The sequence below is a fragment of the Pseudopipra pipra genome, chromosome W (assembly GCF_036250125.1).
Source record: "Pseudopipra pipra isolate bDixPip1 chromosome W, bDixPip1.hap1, whole genome shotgun sequence".
NCBI lineage: Eukaryota > Metazoa > Chordata > Aves > Passeriformes > Pipridae > Pseudopipra > Pseudopipra pipra.
In genome coordinates this window covers 1,979,487-1,999,258 of record NC_087580.1, presented here as the reverse complement: position 1 = coordinate 1,999,258, position 19,772 = coordinate 1,979,487, and the positions used below count along the sequence as shown (strand labels likewise).

Sequence of the window (19,772 nt, the reverse complement as noted above, 5' to 3'; positions counted from 1 at the left end):
GAGGAGGAAAGCTGGGCAGGCCCCAAGGCTCCTGGGCCTCTTCCTTGCCAGCCCTTTGGCCAAGGCCCCGAGGCAGAGGTGGGGCTCAGCCCCTGCACAGCAATGGGGCACAGGCTGAGCCCCAGGGACACCAGAGCCAGGCGGCCTGAGCTCTTCTTCCTGCAGCGTCTGCCTGGGGCAGCCCAGCCAGGCCTGAGTCTCTGCAGGAGAGGCCAAGCCCAGCCAGAGAGGGCTCAGCCCTCTGAGGCTGCACTCACTGCAAAGGGAACAAAACATTGGCCCAGAGGACATCCTGCCCCCAAATGGAGAACTGCAAAGGTCAAGAATAAAAAAGTCACCCCCCTCCATTCTTCAAGAAATGTTCAGACCTCTTTCCTAAAAGCATCCAGGACTCGGGTCACCCAGTTTTCTCTCTGACAAGGCTTTGCAGGGGCTGCTTGGGAAAGGGAAGCCCTGGGGCCCCAGTGCAGATGGGTGGGGTTGCACTCTGGGGGGGTCGGCCTTTGGCTCTTGGCTTCCAGGGGCCCCCAGGAGTCAGTGAGCCGGGCTGGGGACGAGGGGCAGGACTGGCTGGGATTGCCTCTGGGACCTAGCCCAGAAAATGGAAGTGTCCCCATGGGGGCAGCTGGAAAGGGCCCAGGGAGGAAATGCTGCCCCAGCGCAGGCTGTGGGCCAGCTCTCTGCAAGAGAAGTTGAGGGCTCTGAGGCAGAGAGGGGATAAGAGCCGGGTCCAGGCTTGGCAATTGCCGAGAGGGGAAAGGGATGTCTAAGAACAAGTCCCTCAGGAGAGGGAAGCAGAGAGGCTGAGTTTTGACCCCAGCACAAGGGTCTGCAGGGCAGAGCAGAGAATATCCCCCACGTGAGATTGTTGTGCATCCCTCCTTGCAGTTCTGACAGGCACTTCTTGTCACAGCCTGTCCTCTCCATTCCAGAATAGGCCCTGGCAACCAAAGAACCAACACCCCACACCATAGTGCAGACCAACCCATGTGCTTTGGGCCCTTTTGTTGTCCTATCCATTCTGGCCTATCCTCTCCATTCTGGAACAGCCTCTGGAAACCAAAGAACCAAGCCCCCACCATGTGACAGTTCAACCCCATCCATATGTCAAGGGCTCCTTTGTGGTGTCACAGCCTATCCTCTCCATTCTGGAATGGGCCCTGGCAACCAAAGAACCAATGCCCTTGTGGGGGGGGAAGAAACAGTTTTCCCTCTAAAGTTAAAAAATGGTAACCCCCAGGGGGTGGTGACCCTTAGGATTAAACCAACGAGCACTTCTGCAAAATATAAACATATCACCCAGACCAGAAAAGAAGGTTAGCTGTAGTTGTTGTTGGAGAAGTAGCCATATTCTGAGGCCACAAGGAGAAGAGGCAGTAGCCCCGTTGGGGGCTATGGCCTCCCCCCAGCCCCTGGCTGGGGGGCTACGGGGACTTGGAACAGTGTTAGACTGCGCTAAGTATCTGTAGCTGAGAGCTGGGAGGTTTTTTCCCTCCACCGTGAGCAGCAGAAGCAGCGGCAGAGCAGTACTGACAGGAGAAACGGTGGCAGAGAGCCAGAAGAAGATAAGAACTGAAGAAGCAGCAAACCAAGCACGCAGCTAATCAGAGAGACACAGAGTTGTCTGAAGAGAGAGAAAGTTTGGGTAAGAACTAAAACAAACTTCCCAAACCCCTCTGAGACCTCCTAGGAAGGAGGAGGAGATGGACTCTTTAGAAGAGTCTTGGAGTACTACAACATTGAAAAGAGAGGAGCTGAGAAGCTCAAGGCATCCCGAAGCTGGACCGGGACAGCCAGAAGGAATGCGGAGGGGTGACCTTGGCCCCTGCATTGCTGCTGCCAGGCTGGCAGCCTGAGACAGAGCACAGGAGCTCTGATAGAACTCTTGAGGCAAAGGTTTTCAGCTGAAAGCTGCCCGAGACGTTCTGACTCAGGGGTGAATCCCCTGAGGAAGGGACCTTCATGGGATGTCTTACACCCCATGATATGACGTGGTGAGGCGAGCCTTGTCCCTGCTACGCAGCCCACAGAAGAGAAAGACCCTCACTTGGAGTCGAAGGGCCAAGAGGGGCTTGGAGACCCCCCTCATGTGTACTGGCAGAGATCCAGTTCCAGCTGCTGCATGGAAGAAGAGAGTCTGCTGCCCTAGAGACACTGCTGCTCTGAGAGTGGAAAGGATCTCTTCCTTCTTCCCTCCTGGACTTTTATTTGGAGGAAGAAGAGATTTGATCCATTGTAAATACTCATTTATCATGGTAGAGATAGTTGAGATTGTGTCTCTAATGTATTATAATATTTATCTGTACAGTCAATGTTATATAATCCTTTCCCCCCATTTTGAGTCTCATGTGTTGTCTGGAAAACCCATCTCACACTGGGCTGAGATGTGGGAGGGGGGCTTGAACTCAAGAATTGGATTTTGGGCCTCTCAAACCATTACAACCCTACAACCCCAAAGTGAAGCCCCACCTTTGTGCCATGGGCCCTCTTGGGATGTCACGGCCTATCCCCTCCATTCCAGAATGGCTGCTGGAAACCAAAACACCAATGTCTCACAGCCCCTAGTGCAGCCCAGCCCCTGTGCCATGGGCCCCATTGTGATGTCATGGCCTGTCCTCTCCATTCTGGAATTGCCCCTGGAAACCAAAGAACCAACACCTCACACCCCCACAGTGCAGCCCCACCTGTCTGCCACGGGACTCTTTGGGATGTCACGGCCTTTCCCCCAGGAAAGAAAGCCTGGAACCTTCGGGTTTCACATGCAGTTGGGGGCCAGCCTGGGAACTCCATGGGCAGCAAGAGCTTTCTGTCCTGCCACCTTTTGTCTGGCAGGAATCTTCATCTGTGTTCAATTTGGGCAGTCAGACTGGCAATTTCAGCACAGGGCTCCTGCAAGTGAACGACAGCCCTTCCCTCCAGGAAAGAAACCCCTTACCCTCGGTCTCTTCTCCTGTTCCCTAAAACTCAACCTGCAGGGGAGCTTTCTGGGATCTCTTCTCTTGGGAATTGGGAAGACAGACCCACTCCCATGTTTAACACCTCAGGCAAAACCACCCTTTGAACACCGTTCCCAACCCTCCCCAACCTTTCCCAAAGCCCAGATTTTACAGGCGTCCTGTAATTCTGGCCCAATCTCACCCAAGCCCACAAACCATGACAGAAACCTCTCAGCCTCACGCTGCGTCCTTCCCATTGCTGTGCCTTATGTGCAGGCAAAAGGCCTTAAAATCAAGTCCCCAAAATTCACGGCCTGTTCTTTTTCCCAGAAAAGAAGGCGTGGTGAACTCTCCAGACCAGGGAATTGGAAGATCTCCCCAAAACTCCTTTGGTACACGCTGCAGGGCCAACGATTCCTCTGCTCTGCCCTGTCGGCGCTGCTTTGTCTCATCTGGGTCCCCAGAAACTGTCAGTGAAAGCCAGAGAATAAAATCTCTGAGCAGTTGGTTGGGTTCCAGAGGTGACCCTACTTCATTCAGCACAGAAGGGACACAGCAATTGCTCTCTAACACCTGTACATCAGTTCTCAAAACTTTTAACTCTTTTTACATTTTAGCAGACAAAGGAATTCCTGTCCATTGGCTTACCAGTTCTCTGCAGGAATTCTTCTTCTCTCTTCCATTGGCTCTTGATTTCTCACTTTGCATGATGCTTAGTCCACAATTTTTGTCCTTTTCTTGTCTTTTCCCTAGATAGGGAGAGCCTCAGTAACTGTCTGTGTCAGTTTTGTCTTCATCTCTGGTTTCTCTAAGGGTCTTTGTGGTTTAGAAATTCTGCCTTCTTGGTGTCCAGGTCTCAAAAAGAGATTTCTCTGCCAGGTCTCTGACCACTGAAATAGGGCAGGCCTTAAGCTTTTACTTTGTTTTTCTAACAAATGGCCATGGCCCAGAACTTGTCCATCATCCATTGTCTGTTGCCCCCATTCAATCTCCTGCCAGCAGTTTCTCCCCACTGCTGGGTGGGCTCCTTTGTCAAGCACTAGAACTTGTTGGGTAACAGGCCCAGTCCTGTTGCCTATTTTTCGTGGGGATGTGCAGGAGGGCATTGAGTCTTCCATGAGCAAATTGGCAGAGGACCCCAAGCTGGCTTGCAGTGTGGATGTGCTGGAGGGCAGGAAGGCTGTGCAGAGGGACCTGGCCAGGCTGGACCTCTGGGCCGAGCCCGTGGGCATGAGGTTCAAGAGTGCCTTTGGTGCCTTTGGGGCCTCTGGCCACAAGAACCCCCTGCAGCTCCAGGCCGGGGGCAGAGGAGCTGCAAAGGGTCCCCGTGGGAGAGGCCCTGGGGGTGCTGGTGGACAGAGGCTGAACCTGAGCCAGCGGGTGCCCGGGTGGGCAAGAAGGCCAAGGGCAGGCTGGCCTGGATCAGAAAGAGTGTGGCAGCAGGAGCAGGGCAGTGATGCTTCTGCTGGACTGGGCACTGGTGAGGTCACCCCTGGAGTGCTGTGTCCAGCTCTGGGCCCCTCAATTCAGGGAGAACCTTGAGGGGCTGCAGTGGGTGGAGAGCAGGGCAATGGAGCTGGGCAAGGGTCTGCAGTGCATGTCCTGTGAGGAGCAGCTGAGGGAGCTGGGCTTCTCCAACCTGGAGAAGAGGAGGCTCGGGGCTGACCTTCTCCCTGTCCACAACTTCCTGACAGGAGGCTGGAGCCAGGTGGGGGTCAGCCCCTTCTCCGAGGCAACAGGCGACAGGACAAGAGGACACGAGGACCTGCCTGTCAGGGGCTGTTTGTCAGGGACAGGAGCAGGACTTTTTGGAGAGAAACAGGGATTAGGTATTGAAATGGGCTGCCCAGGGAGGTGGTGGAGTCACCGTCCCTGGAGGTGTTGAAGCAAAGACTGGCCATGGCACTGAGTGCCGTGGTCTGCTTGACGTGCTGGGGATGGGGCGTAGGCTGGACGCCGGTTGATCTCACAAGTCTCTGCCAACCTCAGGGACTCTGGGCTTCTGTACCAGCCCAGCCTTTGGGGACAGCATGCTGGTGGCTCAGAGGTTCCGTCCTTGCCTTGCCTTGCCCACCTCCTGGCTGCCAGGCAAGGGCCTTGTGACATCACAGCCTCTGTGGAACAGCGCGGTGGCTGAAAACTGTCAGTGCTGTGTCCCCGTGCCCAGAGCCTGGGCAGAAGTCGGCTGGCAGGGACGGGCAGAGACTGTGCAGAGGTGTCAGCTCGTCCCGCAGCAGCACGATGCCCAGCCAGGGCATCTCCTGGCTCCTCAGGCTCTCGGTGCTCCTGCTCTTGCCTGGCCCACTCGAGCCTTGCAGCCGTGCCACAGGTGCCATTGCTGAGAACCGGGGTTTTCCTTGGATGACCCCTTGCCAGAAAAGGCAGGAGAGGCTGGAGAGAGGGGAAGGAGGGGGGTCAGGCCACTGGGATGGTGCCGGCGGGCCGTGAGCCCGAAGCCAGCAAGGCCTTGGGCCCACACGGTGTCAGGGGAGGACTGAGAGCCCCCAGGGAGGAGGAAAGCTGGGCAGGCCCCAAGGCTCCTGGGCCTCTTCCTTGCCAGCCCTTTGGCCAAGGCCCCGAGGCAGAGGTGGGGCTCAGCCCCTGCACAGCAATGGGGCACAGGCTGAGCCCCAGGGACACCAGAGCCAGGCGGCCTGAGCTCTTCTTCCTGCAGCGTCTGCCTGGGGCAGCCCAGCCAGGCCTGAGTCTCTGCAGGAGAGGCCAAGCCCAGCCAGAGAGGGCTCAGCCCTCTGAGGCTGCACTCACTGCAAAGGGAACAAAACATTGGCCCAGAGGACATCCTGCCCCCAAATGGAGAACTGCAAAGGTCAAGAATAAAAAAGTCACCCCCCTCCATTCTTCAAGAAATGTTCAGACCTCTTTCCTAAAAGCATCCAGGACTCGGGTCACCCAGTTTTCTCTCTGACAAGGCTTTGCAGGGGCTGCTTGGGAAAGGGAAGCCCTGGGGCCCCAGTGCAGATGGGTGGGGTTGCACTCTGGGGGGGTCGGCCTTTGGCTCTTGGCTTCCAGGGGCCCCCAGGAGTCAGTGAGCCGGGCTGGGGACGAGGGGCAGGACTGGCTGGGATTGCCTCTGGGACCTAGCCCAGAAAATGGAAGTGTCCCCATGGGGGCAGCTGGAAAGGGCCCAGGGAGGAAATGCTGCCCCAGCGCAGGCTGTGGGCCAGCTCTCTGCAAGAGAAGTTGAGGGCTCTGAGGCAGAGAGGGGATAAGAGCCGGGTCCAGGCTTGGCAATTGCCGAGAGGGGAAAGGGATGTCTAAGAACAAGTCCCTCAGGAGAGGGAAGCAGAGAGGCTGAGTTTTGACCCCAGCACAAGGGTCTGCAGGGCAGAGCAGAGAATATCCCCCACGTGAGATTGTTGTGCATCCCTCCTTGCAGTTCTGACAGGCACTTCTTGTCACAGCCTGTCCTCTCCATTCCAGAATAGGCCCTGGCAACCAAAGAACCAACACCCCACACCATAGTGCAGACCAACCCATGTGCTTTGGGCCCTTTTGTTGTCCTATCCATTCTGGCCTATCCTCTCCATTCTGGAACAGCCTCTGGAAACCAAAGAACCAAGCCCCCACCATGTGACAGTTCAACCCCATCCATATGTCAAGGGCTCCTTTGTGGTGTCACAGCCTATCCTCTCCATTCTGGAATGGGCCCTGGCAACCAAAGAACCAATGCCCTTGTGGGGGGGGAAGAAACAGTTTTCCCTCTAAAGTTAAAAAATGGTAACCCCCAGGGGGTGGTGACCCTTAGGATTAAACCAACGAGCACTTCTGCAAAATATAAACATATCACCCAGACCAGAAAAGAAGGTTAGCTGTAGTTGTTGTTGGAGAAGTAGCCATATTCTGAGGCCACAAGGAGAAGAGGCAGTAGCCCCGTTGGGGGCTATGGCCTCCCCCCAGCCCCTGGCTGGGGGGCTACGGGGACTTGGAACAGTGTTAGACTGCGCTAAGTATCTGTAGCTGAGAGCTGGGAGGTTTTTTCCCTCCACCGTGAGCAGCAGAAGCAGCGGCAGAGCAGTACTGACAGGAGAAACGGTGGCAGAGAGCCAGAAGAAGATAAGAACTGAAGAAGCAGCAAACCAAGCACGCAGCTAATCAGAGAGACACAGAGTTGTCTGAAGAGAGAGAAAGTTTGGGTAAGAACTAAAACAAACTTCCCAAACCCCTCTGAGACCTCCTAGGAAGGAGGAGGAGATGGACTCTTTAGAAGAGTCTTGGAGTACTACAACATTGAAAAGAGAGGAGCTGAGAAGCTCAAGGCATCCCGAAGCTGGACCGGGACAGCCAGAAGGAATGCGGAGGGGAGACCTTGGCCCCCGGATTGCTGCTGCCAGGCTGGCAGCCTGAGACAGAGCACAGGAGCTCTGATAGAACTCTTGAGGCAAAGGTTTTCAGCTGAAAGCTGCCCGAGACGTTCTGACTCAGGGGTGAATCCCCTGAGGAAGGGACCTTCATGGGATGTCTTACACCCCATGATATGACGTGGTGAGGCGAGCCTTGTCCCTGCTACGCAGCCCACAGAAGAGAAAGACCCTCACTTGGAGTCGAAGGGCCAAGAGGGGCTTGGAGACCCCCCTCATGTGTACTGGCAGAGATCCAGTTCCAGCTGCTGCATGGAAGAAGAGAGTCTGCTGCCCTAGAGACACTGCTGCTCTGAGAGTGGAAAGGATCTCTTCCTTCTTCCCTCCTGGACTTTTATTTGGAGGAAGAAGAGATTTGATCCATTGTAAATACTCATTTATCATGGTAGAGATAGTTGAGATTGTGTCTCTAATGTATTATAATATTTATCTGTACAGTCAATGTTATATAATCCTTTCCCCCCATTTTGAGTCTCATGTGTTGTCTGGAAAACCCATCTCACACTGGGCTGAGATGTGGGAGGGGGGCTTGAACTCAAGAATTGGATTTTGGGCCTCTCAAACCATTACAGCCCTACAACCCCAAAGTGAAGCCCCACCTTTGTGCCATGGGCCCTCTTGGGATGTCACGGCCTATCCCCTCCATTCCAGAATGGCTGCTGGAAACCAAAACACCAATGTCTCACAGCCCCTAGTGCAGCCCAGCCCCTGTGCCATGGGCCCCATTGTGATGTCATGGCCTGTCCTCTCCATTCTGGAATTGCCCCTGGAAACCAAAGAACCAACACCTCACACCCCCACAGTGCAGCCCCACCTGTCTGCCACGGGACTCTTTGGGATGTCACGGCCTTTCCCCCAGGAAAGAAAGCCTGGAACCTTCGGGTTTCACATGCAGTTGGGGGCCAGCCTGGGAACTCCATGGGCAGCAAGAGCTTTCTGTCCTGCCACCTTTTGTCTGGCAGGAATCTTCATCTGTGTTCAATTTGGGCAGTCAGACTGGCAATTTCAGCACAGGGCTCCTGCAAGTGAACGACAGCCCTTCCCTCCAGGAAAGAAACCCCTTACCCTCGGTCTCTTCTCCTGTTCCCTAAAACTCAACCTGCAGGGGAGCTTTCTGGGATCTCTTCTCTTGGGAATTGGGAAGACAGACCCACTCCCATGTTTAACACCTCAGGCAAAACCACCCTTTGAACACCGTTCCCAACCCTCCCCAACCTTTCCCAAAGCCCAGATTTTACAGGCGTCCTGTAATTCTGGCCCAATCTCACCCAAGCCCACAAACCATGACAGAAACCTCTCAGCCTCACGCTGCGTCCTTCCCATTGCTGTGCCTTATGTGCAGGCAAAAGGCCTTAAAATCAAGTCCCCAAAATTCACGGCCTGTTCTTTTTCCCAGAAAAGAAGGCGTGGTGAACTCTCCAGACCAGGGAATTGGAAGATCTCCCCAAAACTCCTTTGGTACACGCTGCAGGGCCAACGATTCCTCTGCTCTGCCCTGTTGGCGCTGCTTTGTCTCATCTGGGTCCCCAGAAACTGTCAGTGAAAGCCAGAGAATAAAATCTCTGAGCAGTTGGTTGGGTTCCAGAGGTGACCCTACTTCATTCAGCACTGAAGGGACACAGCAATTGCTCTCTAACACCTGTACATCAGTTCTCAAAACTTTTAACTCTTTTTACATTTTAGCAGACAAAGGAATTCCTGTCCATTGGCTTACCAGTTCTCTGCAGGAATTCTTCTTCTCTCTTCCATTGGCTCTTGATTTCTCACTTTGCATGATGCTTAGTCCACAATTTTTGTCCTTTTCTTGTCTTTTCCCTAGATAGGGAGAGCCTCAGTAACTGTCTGTGTCAGTTTTGTCTTCATCTCTGGTTTCTCTAAGGGTCTTTGTGGTTTAGAAATTCTGCCTTCTTGGTGTCCAGGTCTCAAAAAGAGATTTCTCTGCCAGGTCTCTGACCACTGAAATATGGCAGGCCTTAAGCTTTTACTTTGTTTTTCTAACAAATGGCCATGGCCCAGAACTTGTCCATCATCCATTGTCTGTTGCCCCCATTCAATCTCCTGCCAGCAGTTTCTCCCCACTGCTGGGTGGGCTCCTTTGTCAAGCACTAGAACTTGTTGGGTAACAGGCCCAGTCCTGTTGCCTATTTTTCGTGGGGATGTGCAGGAGGGCATTGAGTCTTCAAGGAGCAAATTGGCAGAGGACCCCAAGCTGGCTTGCAGTGTGGATGTGCTGGAGGGTAGGAAGGCTGTGCAGAGGGACCTGGCCAGGCTGGACCTCTGGGCCGAGCCCGTGGGCATGAGGTTCAAGAGTGCCTTTGGTGCCTTTGGGGCCTCTGGCCACAAGAACCCCCTGCAGCTCCAGGCCGGGGGCAGAGGAGCTGCAAAGGGTCCCCGTGGGAGAGGCCCTGGGGGTGCTGGTGGACAGAGGCTGAACCTGAGCCAGCGGGTGCCCGGGTGGGCAAGAAGGCCAAGGGCAGGCTGGCCTGGATCAGAAAGAGTGTGGCAGCAGGAGCAGGGCAGTGATGCTTCTGCTGGACTGGGCACTGGTGAGGTCACCCCTGGAGTGCTGTGTCCAGCTCTGGGCCCCTCAATTCAGGGAGAACCTTGAGGGGCTGCAGTGGGTGGAGAGCAGGGCAATGGAGCTGGGCAAGGGTCTGCAGTGCATGTCCTGTGAGGAGCAGCTGAGGGAGCTGGGCTTCTCCAACCTGGAGAAGAGGAGGCTCGGGGCTGACCTTCTCCCTGTCCACAACTTCCTGACAGGAGGCTGGAGCCAGGTGGGGGTCAGCCCCTTCTCCGAGGCAACAGGTGACAGGACAAGAGGACACGAGGACCTGCCTGTCAGGGGCTGTTTGTCAGGGACAGGAGCAGGACTTTTTGGAGAGAAACAGGGATTAGGTATTGAAATGGGCTGCCCAGGGAGGTGGTGGAGTCACCGTCCCTGGAGGTGTTGAAGCAAAGACTGGCCATGGCACTGAGTGCCGTGGTCTGCTTGACGTGCTGGGGATGGGGCGTAGGCTGGACGCCGGTTGATCTCACAAGTCTCTGCCAACCTCAGGGACTCTGGGCTTCTGTACCAGCCCAGCCTTTGGGGACAGCGTGCTGGTGGCTCAGAGGTTCCGTCCTTGCCTTGCCTTGCCCATCTCCTGGCTGCCAGGCAAGGGCCTTGTGACATCACAGCCTCTGTGGAACAGCGCGGTGGCTGAAAACTGTCAGTGCTGTGTCCCCGTGCCCAGAGCCTGGGCAGAAGTCGGCTGGCAGGGACGGGCAGAGACTGTGCAGAGGTGTCAGCTCGTCCCGCAGCAGCACGATGCCCAGCCAGGGCATCTCCTGGCTCCTCAGGCTCTCGGTGCTCCTGCTCTTGCCTGGCCCACTCGAGCCTTGCAGCCGTGCCACAGGTGCCATTGCTGAGAACCGGGGTTTTCCTTGGATGACCCCTTGCCAGAAAAGGCAGGAGAGGCTGGAGAGAGGGGAAGGAGGGGGGTCAGGCCGCTGGGATGGTGCCGGCGGGCCGTGAGCCCGAAGCCAGCAAGGCCTTGGGCCCACACGGTGTCAGGGGAGGACTGAGAGCCCCCAGGGAGGAGGAAAGCTGGGCAGGCCCCAAGGCTCCTGGGCCTCTTCCTTGCCAGCCCTTTGGCCAAGGCCCCGAGGCAGAGGTGGGGCTCAGCCCCTGCACAGCAATGGGGCACAGGCTGAGCCCCAGGGACACCAGAGCCAGGCGGCCTGAGCTCTTCTTCCTGCAGCGTCTGCCTGGGGCAGCCCAGCCAGGCCTGAGTCTCTGCAGGAGAGGCCAAGCCCAGCCAGAGAGGGCTCAGCCCTCTGAGGCTGCACTCACTGCAAAGGGAACAAAACACTGGCCCAGAGGACATCCTGCCCCCAAATGGAGAACTGGAAAGGTCAAGAATAAAAAAGTCACTCCCCTCCATTCGTCAAGAAATGTTCAGACCTCTTTCCTAAAAGCATCCAGGACTCGGGTCACTCAATTTTCTCTCTGAGAAGGGTTTTCCATGGTTCCCCTCAATTCCCAGGTTCAAAGGGGTCCCAGCACACTTTGGGATGTGTTGGATGCTGTGTTGGGGTGCAGATGCCCCCCCAAAGCTCCTCCAGAACAGGGTGACACAAGGGGTGGGCACAAAGGGCTCCCCATTCCTGATCCATCCTGCAGCAACCACACTGGGGGCAACTGGGATCATACTGGGAGCAGCTGGGCCCCTGTTGGGCTCATACTGGGATCATCCTTGGAGTGACTGCAATACTACTGGGAGTATGTGAGAAGCACTGCAACCATACTGGGGATAACTGGGAACAAACTGGATTCATACTGGAAGTGTTTGCAAGTTACTGGGATCATACTGGGGGTGACTGGACACATAGTGGGATCATACTGGGAGCAACTGGGACCATGCAGGGGCAAAAGGCCTCCTCCAGGCAGTGACTGAAAGTGCCTGGGGCCATACTGGACTCAGACTGGGAGTCCCTGAGAGGGAAAGGAACCATTGTGGGGGGTACTGGGAGCAACTGGGACAACCTTGGGGGCAACTGGGATCCAATTGGGAGTGACTGGGATCCTATTGGGAGTGACTGTCAGTGACTGGGATCATACTGGGAGCAACTGGGATCATGGTTGCGGCACAAAGGACAGAGAGAGGGAAGGGGAACAGAGAGAGGAGGGAAAGAGAGGGGAGGGGCAATTTTAGAAAGGATAAAGAGGAAAGAAAGACAAAAAAAGAAGAAAAATAAGAGAAAAAGCCGAGTTTAAACATTCAGTAAATGTGTGAGTCACTGAGAGCTCACAGGTCAAAGGCAGGTGAAGTGTTTGCAGGGGACAGGAGCCTGTTCAGGGCCCAGGAGCTGCTGCTGCCCAAAGGGAGGAAACGCCCCGAGGGCTCGGAGCAGAGTTTGTGCTTTGGGGCCTTTGCCAAGAACCCGCAGGAGGGAAAGCAGTTCCAGCCAGGGGGGCCCAGGGGCTCCCAGCACGGGCCCAGGGGCTCCCAGTCACCCCCAGGATGGGCCCAGTCACCCCCAGGATGGGCCCAGTCACCCCCAGGATGGGCCCAGTCACTTTTAGTCACGCCCAGTCTGATCCCAGCATGATCCCAGTCACTCCCAGTCTGATTCCATTCTCTCCTAGTAGGATCCAAGTTACCCCCTGCGAGGTCCCAGTTGCTCCCAGTCAGTCCCAGTATAATCCCAGTCACTCCTGGTGTCTCCCACTATATCCCAGTTGCCCCCAGTGTGGTCCCACTCACTCTTGGTTGTTTCCAGTAGCTTCCAGCATAATCCCAGTTTCTCACAGCCACTCCCAGTCACCCCCAGTGTGGTCCTAGTTACTCCCAGTATGATCCCAGTCCCAGTATGATCCCACTTGCTCCCAGTATATCCCAGTTGTGCCAACATGGTCCCAACTGCCCTCAGAATGCTCCCAGTCACTCCCAGTATGACCCCAGTCACCCGAGCATGAGCCAAGCTGCTCCCACTGTGATCCCAGTGTGATCCCACTTGTCCCTAGCATGGCCCCACTTGGTCCCAGTTCCTCCCACTGTGATCCCAGTTGCTCCCAATTGCCTGTAGCATAGACCCAGTCACTCCCAGTATGATCCTAGTATGATCCTTGCATGATCCCAGTACAATCACAGTTACCCCAGCATGGGCCAAGCTGCTCCCAGTTGCCTCCAGCACAGATCCAGTCAATCCAAGTATGGTCCCAGTCTTCCCCCACCATGGTTCCAGCCAATCCCAGTTTCCCTATTGTAGATCCAGGCACTCCCAGGGGCTCCCAGTGTGATCCCAGCACCCACCAGTATGGTTGCAGACACTCCCAGTATATCCCAGTTGCCCTCAGCATGCTCGTAGTCATACCCAGTTACTTCTACTTGCTCCAGGATGTTTCCAGTTCCCATCAGTACAATCCCAGTCACTCCCAGTCACTCCCAGTCTATGCCAGTTGCCTCCAGCATGCATCCTGTCACTCCCAGTTACTCCCACTTGCTTCCAGCATGGCCCCACTGGTTCCCAGTTCCCACCTGAATAGTTCCAGTCATTTCCAGTATGATCCTGGGCACTGATAGTCACTCCCAGGAGCATTCCAGTATGGTCGTGGTCACTCCCACTATCATCCCAGTCACTCCTAGTCACTCCCAATTGAATACCAGTTGCCCCCAAGGTGGTCCTAGTTGCTCCCAGTCCCCCCCCAGGATGGTTCCTTTCCCTCTCAGGGACTCCCAGTCTGAGTCCAGTATGGCCCCAGGCACTTTCAGTCACTGCCTGGACGATGCCATTTGCCCCTGCATGGTCCCAGTTGCTCCCAGTATGATCTCACTATGAGTCCAGTCACTTCCAGTATGATCCCAGTAACTTCCAGACACTTGCAGTACGAATCCAGTTTGAACCCAGTCATCCCCAGTAAGATTGCACTCCCTCTCCCATACTCCCATTATTATTGCAGTCATTCCCAGTATGATCACTGTCAGTCCCAGTATGAGCCCAGTAGGGGCCCAGCTGCTCCCAGGATGATCCCAGTTGCCCCCAGCATTGTTCCAGTTGCTCCCATTCCCCCCTATTATGGTTCCAGTCACTCCCAGTATGATCTCTGTTGACCTCAGCATGCTCCCAGTCACTTCCAGTATGCTCCCAGTATGCTCTCACTATGATCCCAGTCACCTCTAGTGTGATCCCACTTGCTCCCAGTATATCCCAGTTGTGCCAACATGGTCCCAGCTGCCCTCAGAATGCTCCCAGTCACTCCCAGTATGATCCCAGTTAACCTCACTGTGGCCCCAGTTGCTCCCAGCATGGGCCAAGCTCTCCCACTGTAACCCCAGCATGATCCCAGTATTCCCCATCATGGTCCCAGTTGCTCCCAGTTCCTCCCAGTGTGATCCCAGTTGCTCCAAGTTGCCCCTAGGACTGACCCAGTCCCTCCCTGTAATATCTCAGCCTGATCCCAGCATGATCCCAGCAGGGGTCCAGTTGCTCCCAGTATGATCCCAGTTGCCCCCAGCGTGGTTCCAGTTACTCCCATTCACCTCTATGGTTCCAGCCACTCCCAGTATATCCCAGTTGCCTCCAGCATGCTCCCAGTTGCTCCCAGTATGATCCCTGTTGCCCCAATTCTGGTCCTGTTGGGTCCAGTCCAGGTCTCGGTGTATCTCGGTGTCCCCCCTGATTTTGGGGGGTCCCTTGTCCCCCCCTGGCCCTGCTTTTATTCTGACACCAGACGGCTGCTCCCAGTGTTCCCAGTAAAGCTTCCCAGTTCTCCCCAGTCCTGGATACTCGGGGCAGTGAGAGGGGGCTTGTGGAGACCCCATCGGGGGAGCTGTGGTTGGGTGGGGGGCAGAACTGGCCCTGGGATTGGGGATTTTGACCCCCATGTGTCCCCCCGTGTCACTCCGTTCTGGGGGGGCTCTGGGGGGGCACCTGCACCCCAACACGGCACCCAGCGCTCCACAAAAGGGGCCGGGACCCCCCGACACCACCCCACAGACCCACAAGGACCCCCCAACCCGCTCAGAGCCCACCCAGAGCCCCCAAAGCCCAAATGTGGGGAGACCTTTCTGGGCACTGGGGGTGCCGGGAGCCCCCCCGGCTGCGGGGGCAACTCCCCCGTGTGCCGGCAGAGCCGCAGCGCCCAGCGCTCCCCACCTCGAGCCCACCGGCGCCCCCCCCTCGCCCCCAGCGCCCCCCGGGACGGCAATTTGGGCAGGGGGGAGGGGGGGGGCGCCCAGGCCGGGCCCCCCCGCGCTGTCCCGGCCGTGGCGGCTGCGGCGGGGGCCGAGTGCGGGCGGGAGCGGCCAAGAGCCCAGCGCTGCCCCATCCCGACCTGCCCCAGCTCCAGCCCTGCTCCTGCCGCGGGAGGCCATGGCTTTGGGGGCAAGGGGGGGGCAAGGGGGGGCAAGGGGGGCCCAAGGGGGGCGCAAGGGGGGCCCAAGGGGGCTGGGCCAGGGGGGGAAGGGCTGCAGGGGCGGATCCCGGAGGAGGAAACCCGCCAAAAGCGGCGGCCCAGCCGAGGGAGGAGCCGAGCGGGAGCACAAAGAAGAGCAGCCAAAAGGTCCTGGCGGTCGCTCGGCAATGGCGGGGGGGGCGAGAGCGGTTTGGGGGCCCCCCGTGAGAGCCGGGGGGGAACCCCGGTAGCCGCGGAGTGGGGAGAGCGGAGAGGGGCGATCCCGGAGCTGGGGGACCCCCGGAATGCTGGAGGGGGGGGGAGCAGAGAGGGAGCGCCGGGCCCCTTAAGCGGGGGTCCCGGAGAGGGGGAAGGGCTTGGAGTGTGGAGAGGAGGGGGGGCCTTGAGGCGGGGTGGGAACCGAGAGCACCAAGAGGTTTGCGAGGGTGGGAGGCGAGAGAGGAGGGCCGGCCGGCCCCGGGAGGCAGAGTGGGGAGAAGTGAGCCCTGGGACCCCCCTGGCAACACTCAAGGGGACCCCGGCGAGTGGGAACCCCCTGGAGCCGCGGGACCTCCGGCAGCCCAGAGAAGGGGGACCCCCAATGCAGGCAGAAGTGCCATCAGGCCAGACAGGGGGGATCCCCCTAACCCCAGAGAGGAGAGATGGGGAACTCCTGGGAGGGGTTTCTGGGTTGAATGTTGGTGTTCTGGGAGTTTTTATGATCACAAGATGCCCTGTGCGTTCTAGGGATGGACTTGGGCAGCAGAAACTCCCAAGGCAATGCGCTCACCCCTTGTTTTTCTCCCCCTCCCCGGCGGTCGGGGCCGTGCTGTTGTTCCCGATCCCGGCCGGCTGACCCAAGAGCCCGGCCACGTGTGCGGGGCCCGATCCGCTCCCTGCTCTCGTTGCCCCGGGGCAGCCTCTGGTGTCCCCCCGGCTGTGGGGGCGTTTTGTTGGCTCGGGCACAGGCGGCCCTTGTGCGGGGCTGTGTGCCGGGGGGCTGTTGGGGGTCCCCGGTGGGTGTTTTGGGGCGGTGTCGGGGTGGGTTGTGGGCAGAGCCCCGTGGGTGGTCGGGGGGCTGCGAGTCCCCCCCTTGTTGGGGGTTGGTGTTGGGGGGTCAGGCCCCGGCGGCTCCATTGTGAGCCCAGTGTGGGCGGGGGGGGCTGGTCTGGGGGAGCCGGAGGGAGCCGAGGCAGCGGGTTTGGGGAGCCCTCGGGAGAGCAGGGGGTGGGGGGAGGAAGGGCGGGAGCCCCGGAGTGTGGAGAGCGGAGCGGGGCGATGGCGGAGCTGGGGGACCCCCGGCAGGCTGGAGGGGGGAGCAGGGAGAGGGAGGAGCCCTGGGAGGCTGCAAGGGGGGTCCCGGAGAAGGGGGAGCCTGGGCAGTGGGGACCCCTGGGATCCCCTGGCCAAGAAAGTGGAGAAGGGGGAGAGGGGGAATGTCTGGGAACCCGGCCCTCTGAAGCAGAGAGTGAGGGGAGAAGGGACCCCTGGGACCCCCAAAAGCCCCGGCATCCCTAAGCGGGACCCCCAGCAGCCCAGAGAGGGGAGAGCCCAGAAAGTAAAGGTGCAGAGAGCAGAGAGGGGAAACGTCTGGGAGGGTTTTTTTGAGCTGAATGTTCATATTTTGGAGTATTTTTTTTGCTGACTCTTGATCTTTTGCAAATTTGCGGGGAGTTTGTGCGGGTTTTTTTTCCCAAATCTTGTTGTTTTCTTTTTTTCTGGGCTGAATGTTGGTGTTTTGGAGGTTTTCAGGGACACGGGATGCCCGGTGAGTTCCAGAGATGGACTTGGGCAACACACTCACCCCTTTCCCCCCCCCCCCATCAGGATTTCTGCTTCCCAAAGCTTGGGCAGATGGAGGAGGAGGCTGCGAGGAAGAGGAAGATGCCGCGGGCCCCCCAAGCAGGTGAGGAGGAAGTCAGTGCCCCTTTGGGTCGGTCTTTTGTGGCCGTCCTGCCGGGGCCGGAGTTGGGGGGATGTCCTTGGGCTTCCCTGTGGGCCGGAGGCAAATCCCCTGCCTGTCCTTGTTGCTTCCTGCCCCAGGCCCCGAGGTGAGGCCGGAGAGCGCGGAGGACAAATCCCGGCGGCAGAGCCTGGTGGGAGAGGCCGTTTTGAAGGGCTCCCCAGCGCAGGAAGGCAGCGGGGAGGAAAAGGGCCGGAGATGCCCCCGCAGGAAGCGCTCCAAAGCCAGTCCACGGGGCTGTGAGGAGGAAAGAGCCAGCATGTGCCGGGAAGGCGGCCGGAGCTTGAGGCGGAGCTGCGAGCTGGTGGTCCCTGAGCAGCCTCCCAGCAGGGAAAAGCCCTTCAGGTGTTTGGAATGTGGGAAGAGCTTCAGGACAAGCACCAGCCTCCTCACCCACCTGCACATCCACAGTGGGGAACGGCCCTACACGTGTGGGGAGTGTGGGATGAGCTTCAGGCACAGCTCCGCCCTCCACAGGCACCGTCTCATCCACAGTGGGGAACGGCCCTACACGTGTGGGGAGTGTGGGAAGAACTTCAAACAGAGCTCCCACCTCCGCAACCACCAGATGATCCACAGTGGGGAAAGGCCCTACACATGTGGGGAATGTGGGAAGAGCTTCAGCAAGAGCACCAACCTCCTCAGGCACCAGCTCACCCACACTGGGGAACGACCCTACAAGTGCTTGGAATGTGTAAATAGCTTCAGCACAAGCACTGACCTCCTCAGGCACCAGCTCATCCACAGTGGGGAACGGCCCTACACGTGTAGGGAATGTGGGAAGAGCTTCAAACGGAGCTCCCACCTGCTCCGACACCAGATGATCCACAGTAGAGAAAGACCCTACACGTGTGGGGAATGTGGGAAGAGCTTCAGCAACAGCACCAACCTCCTCAGGCACCAGCTCACCCACACTGGGGAACGACCCTACAAGTGCTTGGAATGTGGGAAGAGCTTCAGCACAAGCACTGAGCTCCTCAACCACCAGCACATCCACAGTGGGGAACTGCCCTACACGTGTAGGGAATGTGGGAAGAGCTTCAGCCGGAGATCCACCCTCCACACCCACCGTCGCATCCACACTGGGGAACGGCCCTACAAGTGCTTGGAATGTGGAAGGAGCTTCAGGCACAGCTCCACCCTCCAAACCCACCGTCGCATCCACACTGGGGAATGGCCCTACACATGTGGGGAGTGTGGGAAGAGCTTCAGGGACAGCTCCACCCTCCACAAGCACCGTCGCATCCACATGGGGGAGAGGCCCTACAAGTGTGGGGGGTGTGGGAAGAGCTTCATCCGGAGGGCTGCCTTGACCAAACACCAACGGACCCACCGGTAAGAGAAGCCCCGAGTGCCCCGAGTGCGGGAAGAGCTTCGGCCGCTGCTCCAACTCCATCAGCCATGGGAGGACCCGCGTTGGATGATCCACAGGGACCCCCGTTGGGCACAGACCTGGTGACCAACATTCCTGGTGACCCCTGTTTAGCAGAGACCTGGTGCTGGAATAGAGTTCAAACACTGAAGAAGAAGAAGGACTGGCACATCTGATGAGAAAGAGAAGACTCCAGTTCCCGGATAACATGACGGTCAGGATGGTCTCCCCAAAGAAGAACCCTGAAGATTTGCATCGAAAGTGCTGGATGGGCCAAGGGGCTGATCCTGCCTTCCCTTCCCCTTTCAGGCGGCTCATGGGGTGAGAAATTTAAAGTTTCTGCTGTGCTTGCTTTGTGGTGTTCTTGCTGTGTTTGAAGTGTGTTTTTGTAGCCAGAGCCTCTCAGCGAGGCCTACGAGCTTTTCTGAGCTGGTCAGGGTTTGTCTTGGTCAAGAGTGTTATTGGGTGAGCTGCTGCAGGGATTGCTTTGTAAAGGTGCTGCCAGTTTGTGGGCAGTGGAATAAGTGGTGGGAGATTGTGCTGAGGGAGTTTCCCTGTCCCTGGGAAGTGGCAGTGCCCAAAAAGGGTGATGGAATCCCCTGCCCTTGGGAATGTGTTTGGGGCAGAGTTGCTGTGGGGAACAGCCGAGAGCCCAGACTGGACTGATCTGGTTTTGGCTTCCCTGGGGCACTAAGAGGCAAATAGACCTTTGAAGAGTGGGGTAAATGTGCCCTGACCCTCTGTTTTCCGTGACCCCCCCCTGTGTTGAACCCCCCCTTAAAGGGGTGGTTGAGGTACATCCTTAAATGCCATCATTAGAGCCTGGGGGACAAACGTGGTTCAGCCCCCCCTCTAGAATTGCTCTAAATTTCAACTGTTGGCACAATGCAAGGCTGAGATTGGATCCAGCAGCCCCCAGCACCCCAGAGGAAGTTGGGAGCTCAGGGGGACCACCCCCATTTCCCAACCCCCAGTGCCCAAAGACCCCCATGGGACCGTCCATCCCTCCAGACCACCCCCCTTTTCCACCCCTCTCCCTGTTCCTCCCACTTTTCCATGGTCTCCTCAAGCCCCAGCCTTTCCCAGATCAGTTTTGGGGTCCCAACCCCCACTTTTCCCCCTCTCTCACTCCTTACACATCATTTCTCCAATCCCCAGCCCCCTCATGCTCAGTTTGGGGGTCCCACCCTCCCCTTTTCCCCACTCTTCTGACCTCTCCCACCCCTGTCCCCTCATCCCCCATTCC

At 57.6% G+C, this 19,772-nt stretch overlaps 1 protein-coding gene across 1 annotated transcript; it reads left to right on the top strand.

The window, feature by feature from the left end:
• Nucleotides 1-17,400: 17,400 nt before the first annotated feature.
• On the top strand, nucleotides 17,401-19,771 carry LOC135405771 (zinc finger protein 551-like). Its single transcript, XM_064640361.1, has one exon. It carries the CDS (start codon nucleotides 17,414-17,416, stop codon nucleotides 18,491-18,493), a length of 1,080 nt encoding a protein of 359 aa, XP_064496431.1. The 5' UTR covers nucleotides 17,401-17,413; the 3' UTR covers nucleotides 18,494-19,771.
• Nucleotide 19,772: the final 1 nt, after the last annotated feature.

Coding starts and splice junctions, on each gene's coding strand:
- LOC135405771 (XM_064640361.1), top strand. CDS start 17,414: ATGTGCCGGGAAGGCGGCCGGAGCTTGAGGCGGAGCTGCGAGCTGGTG.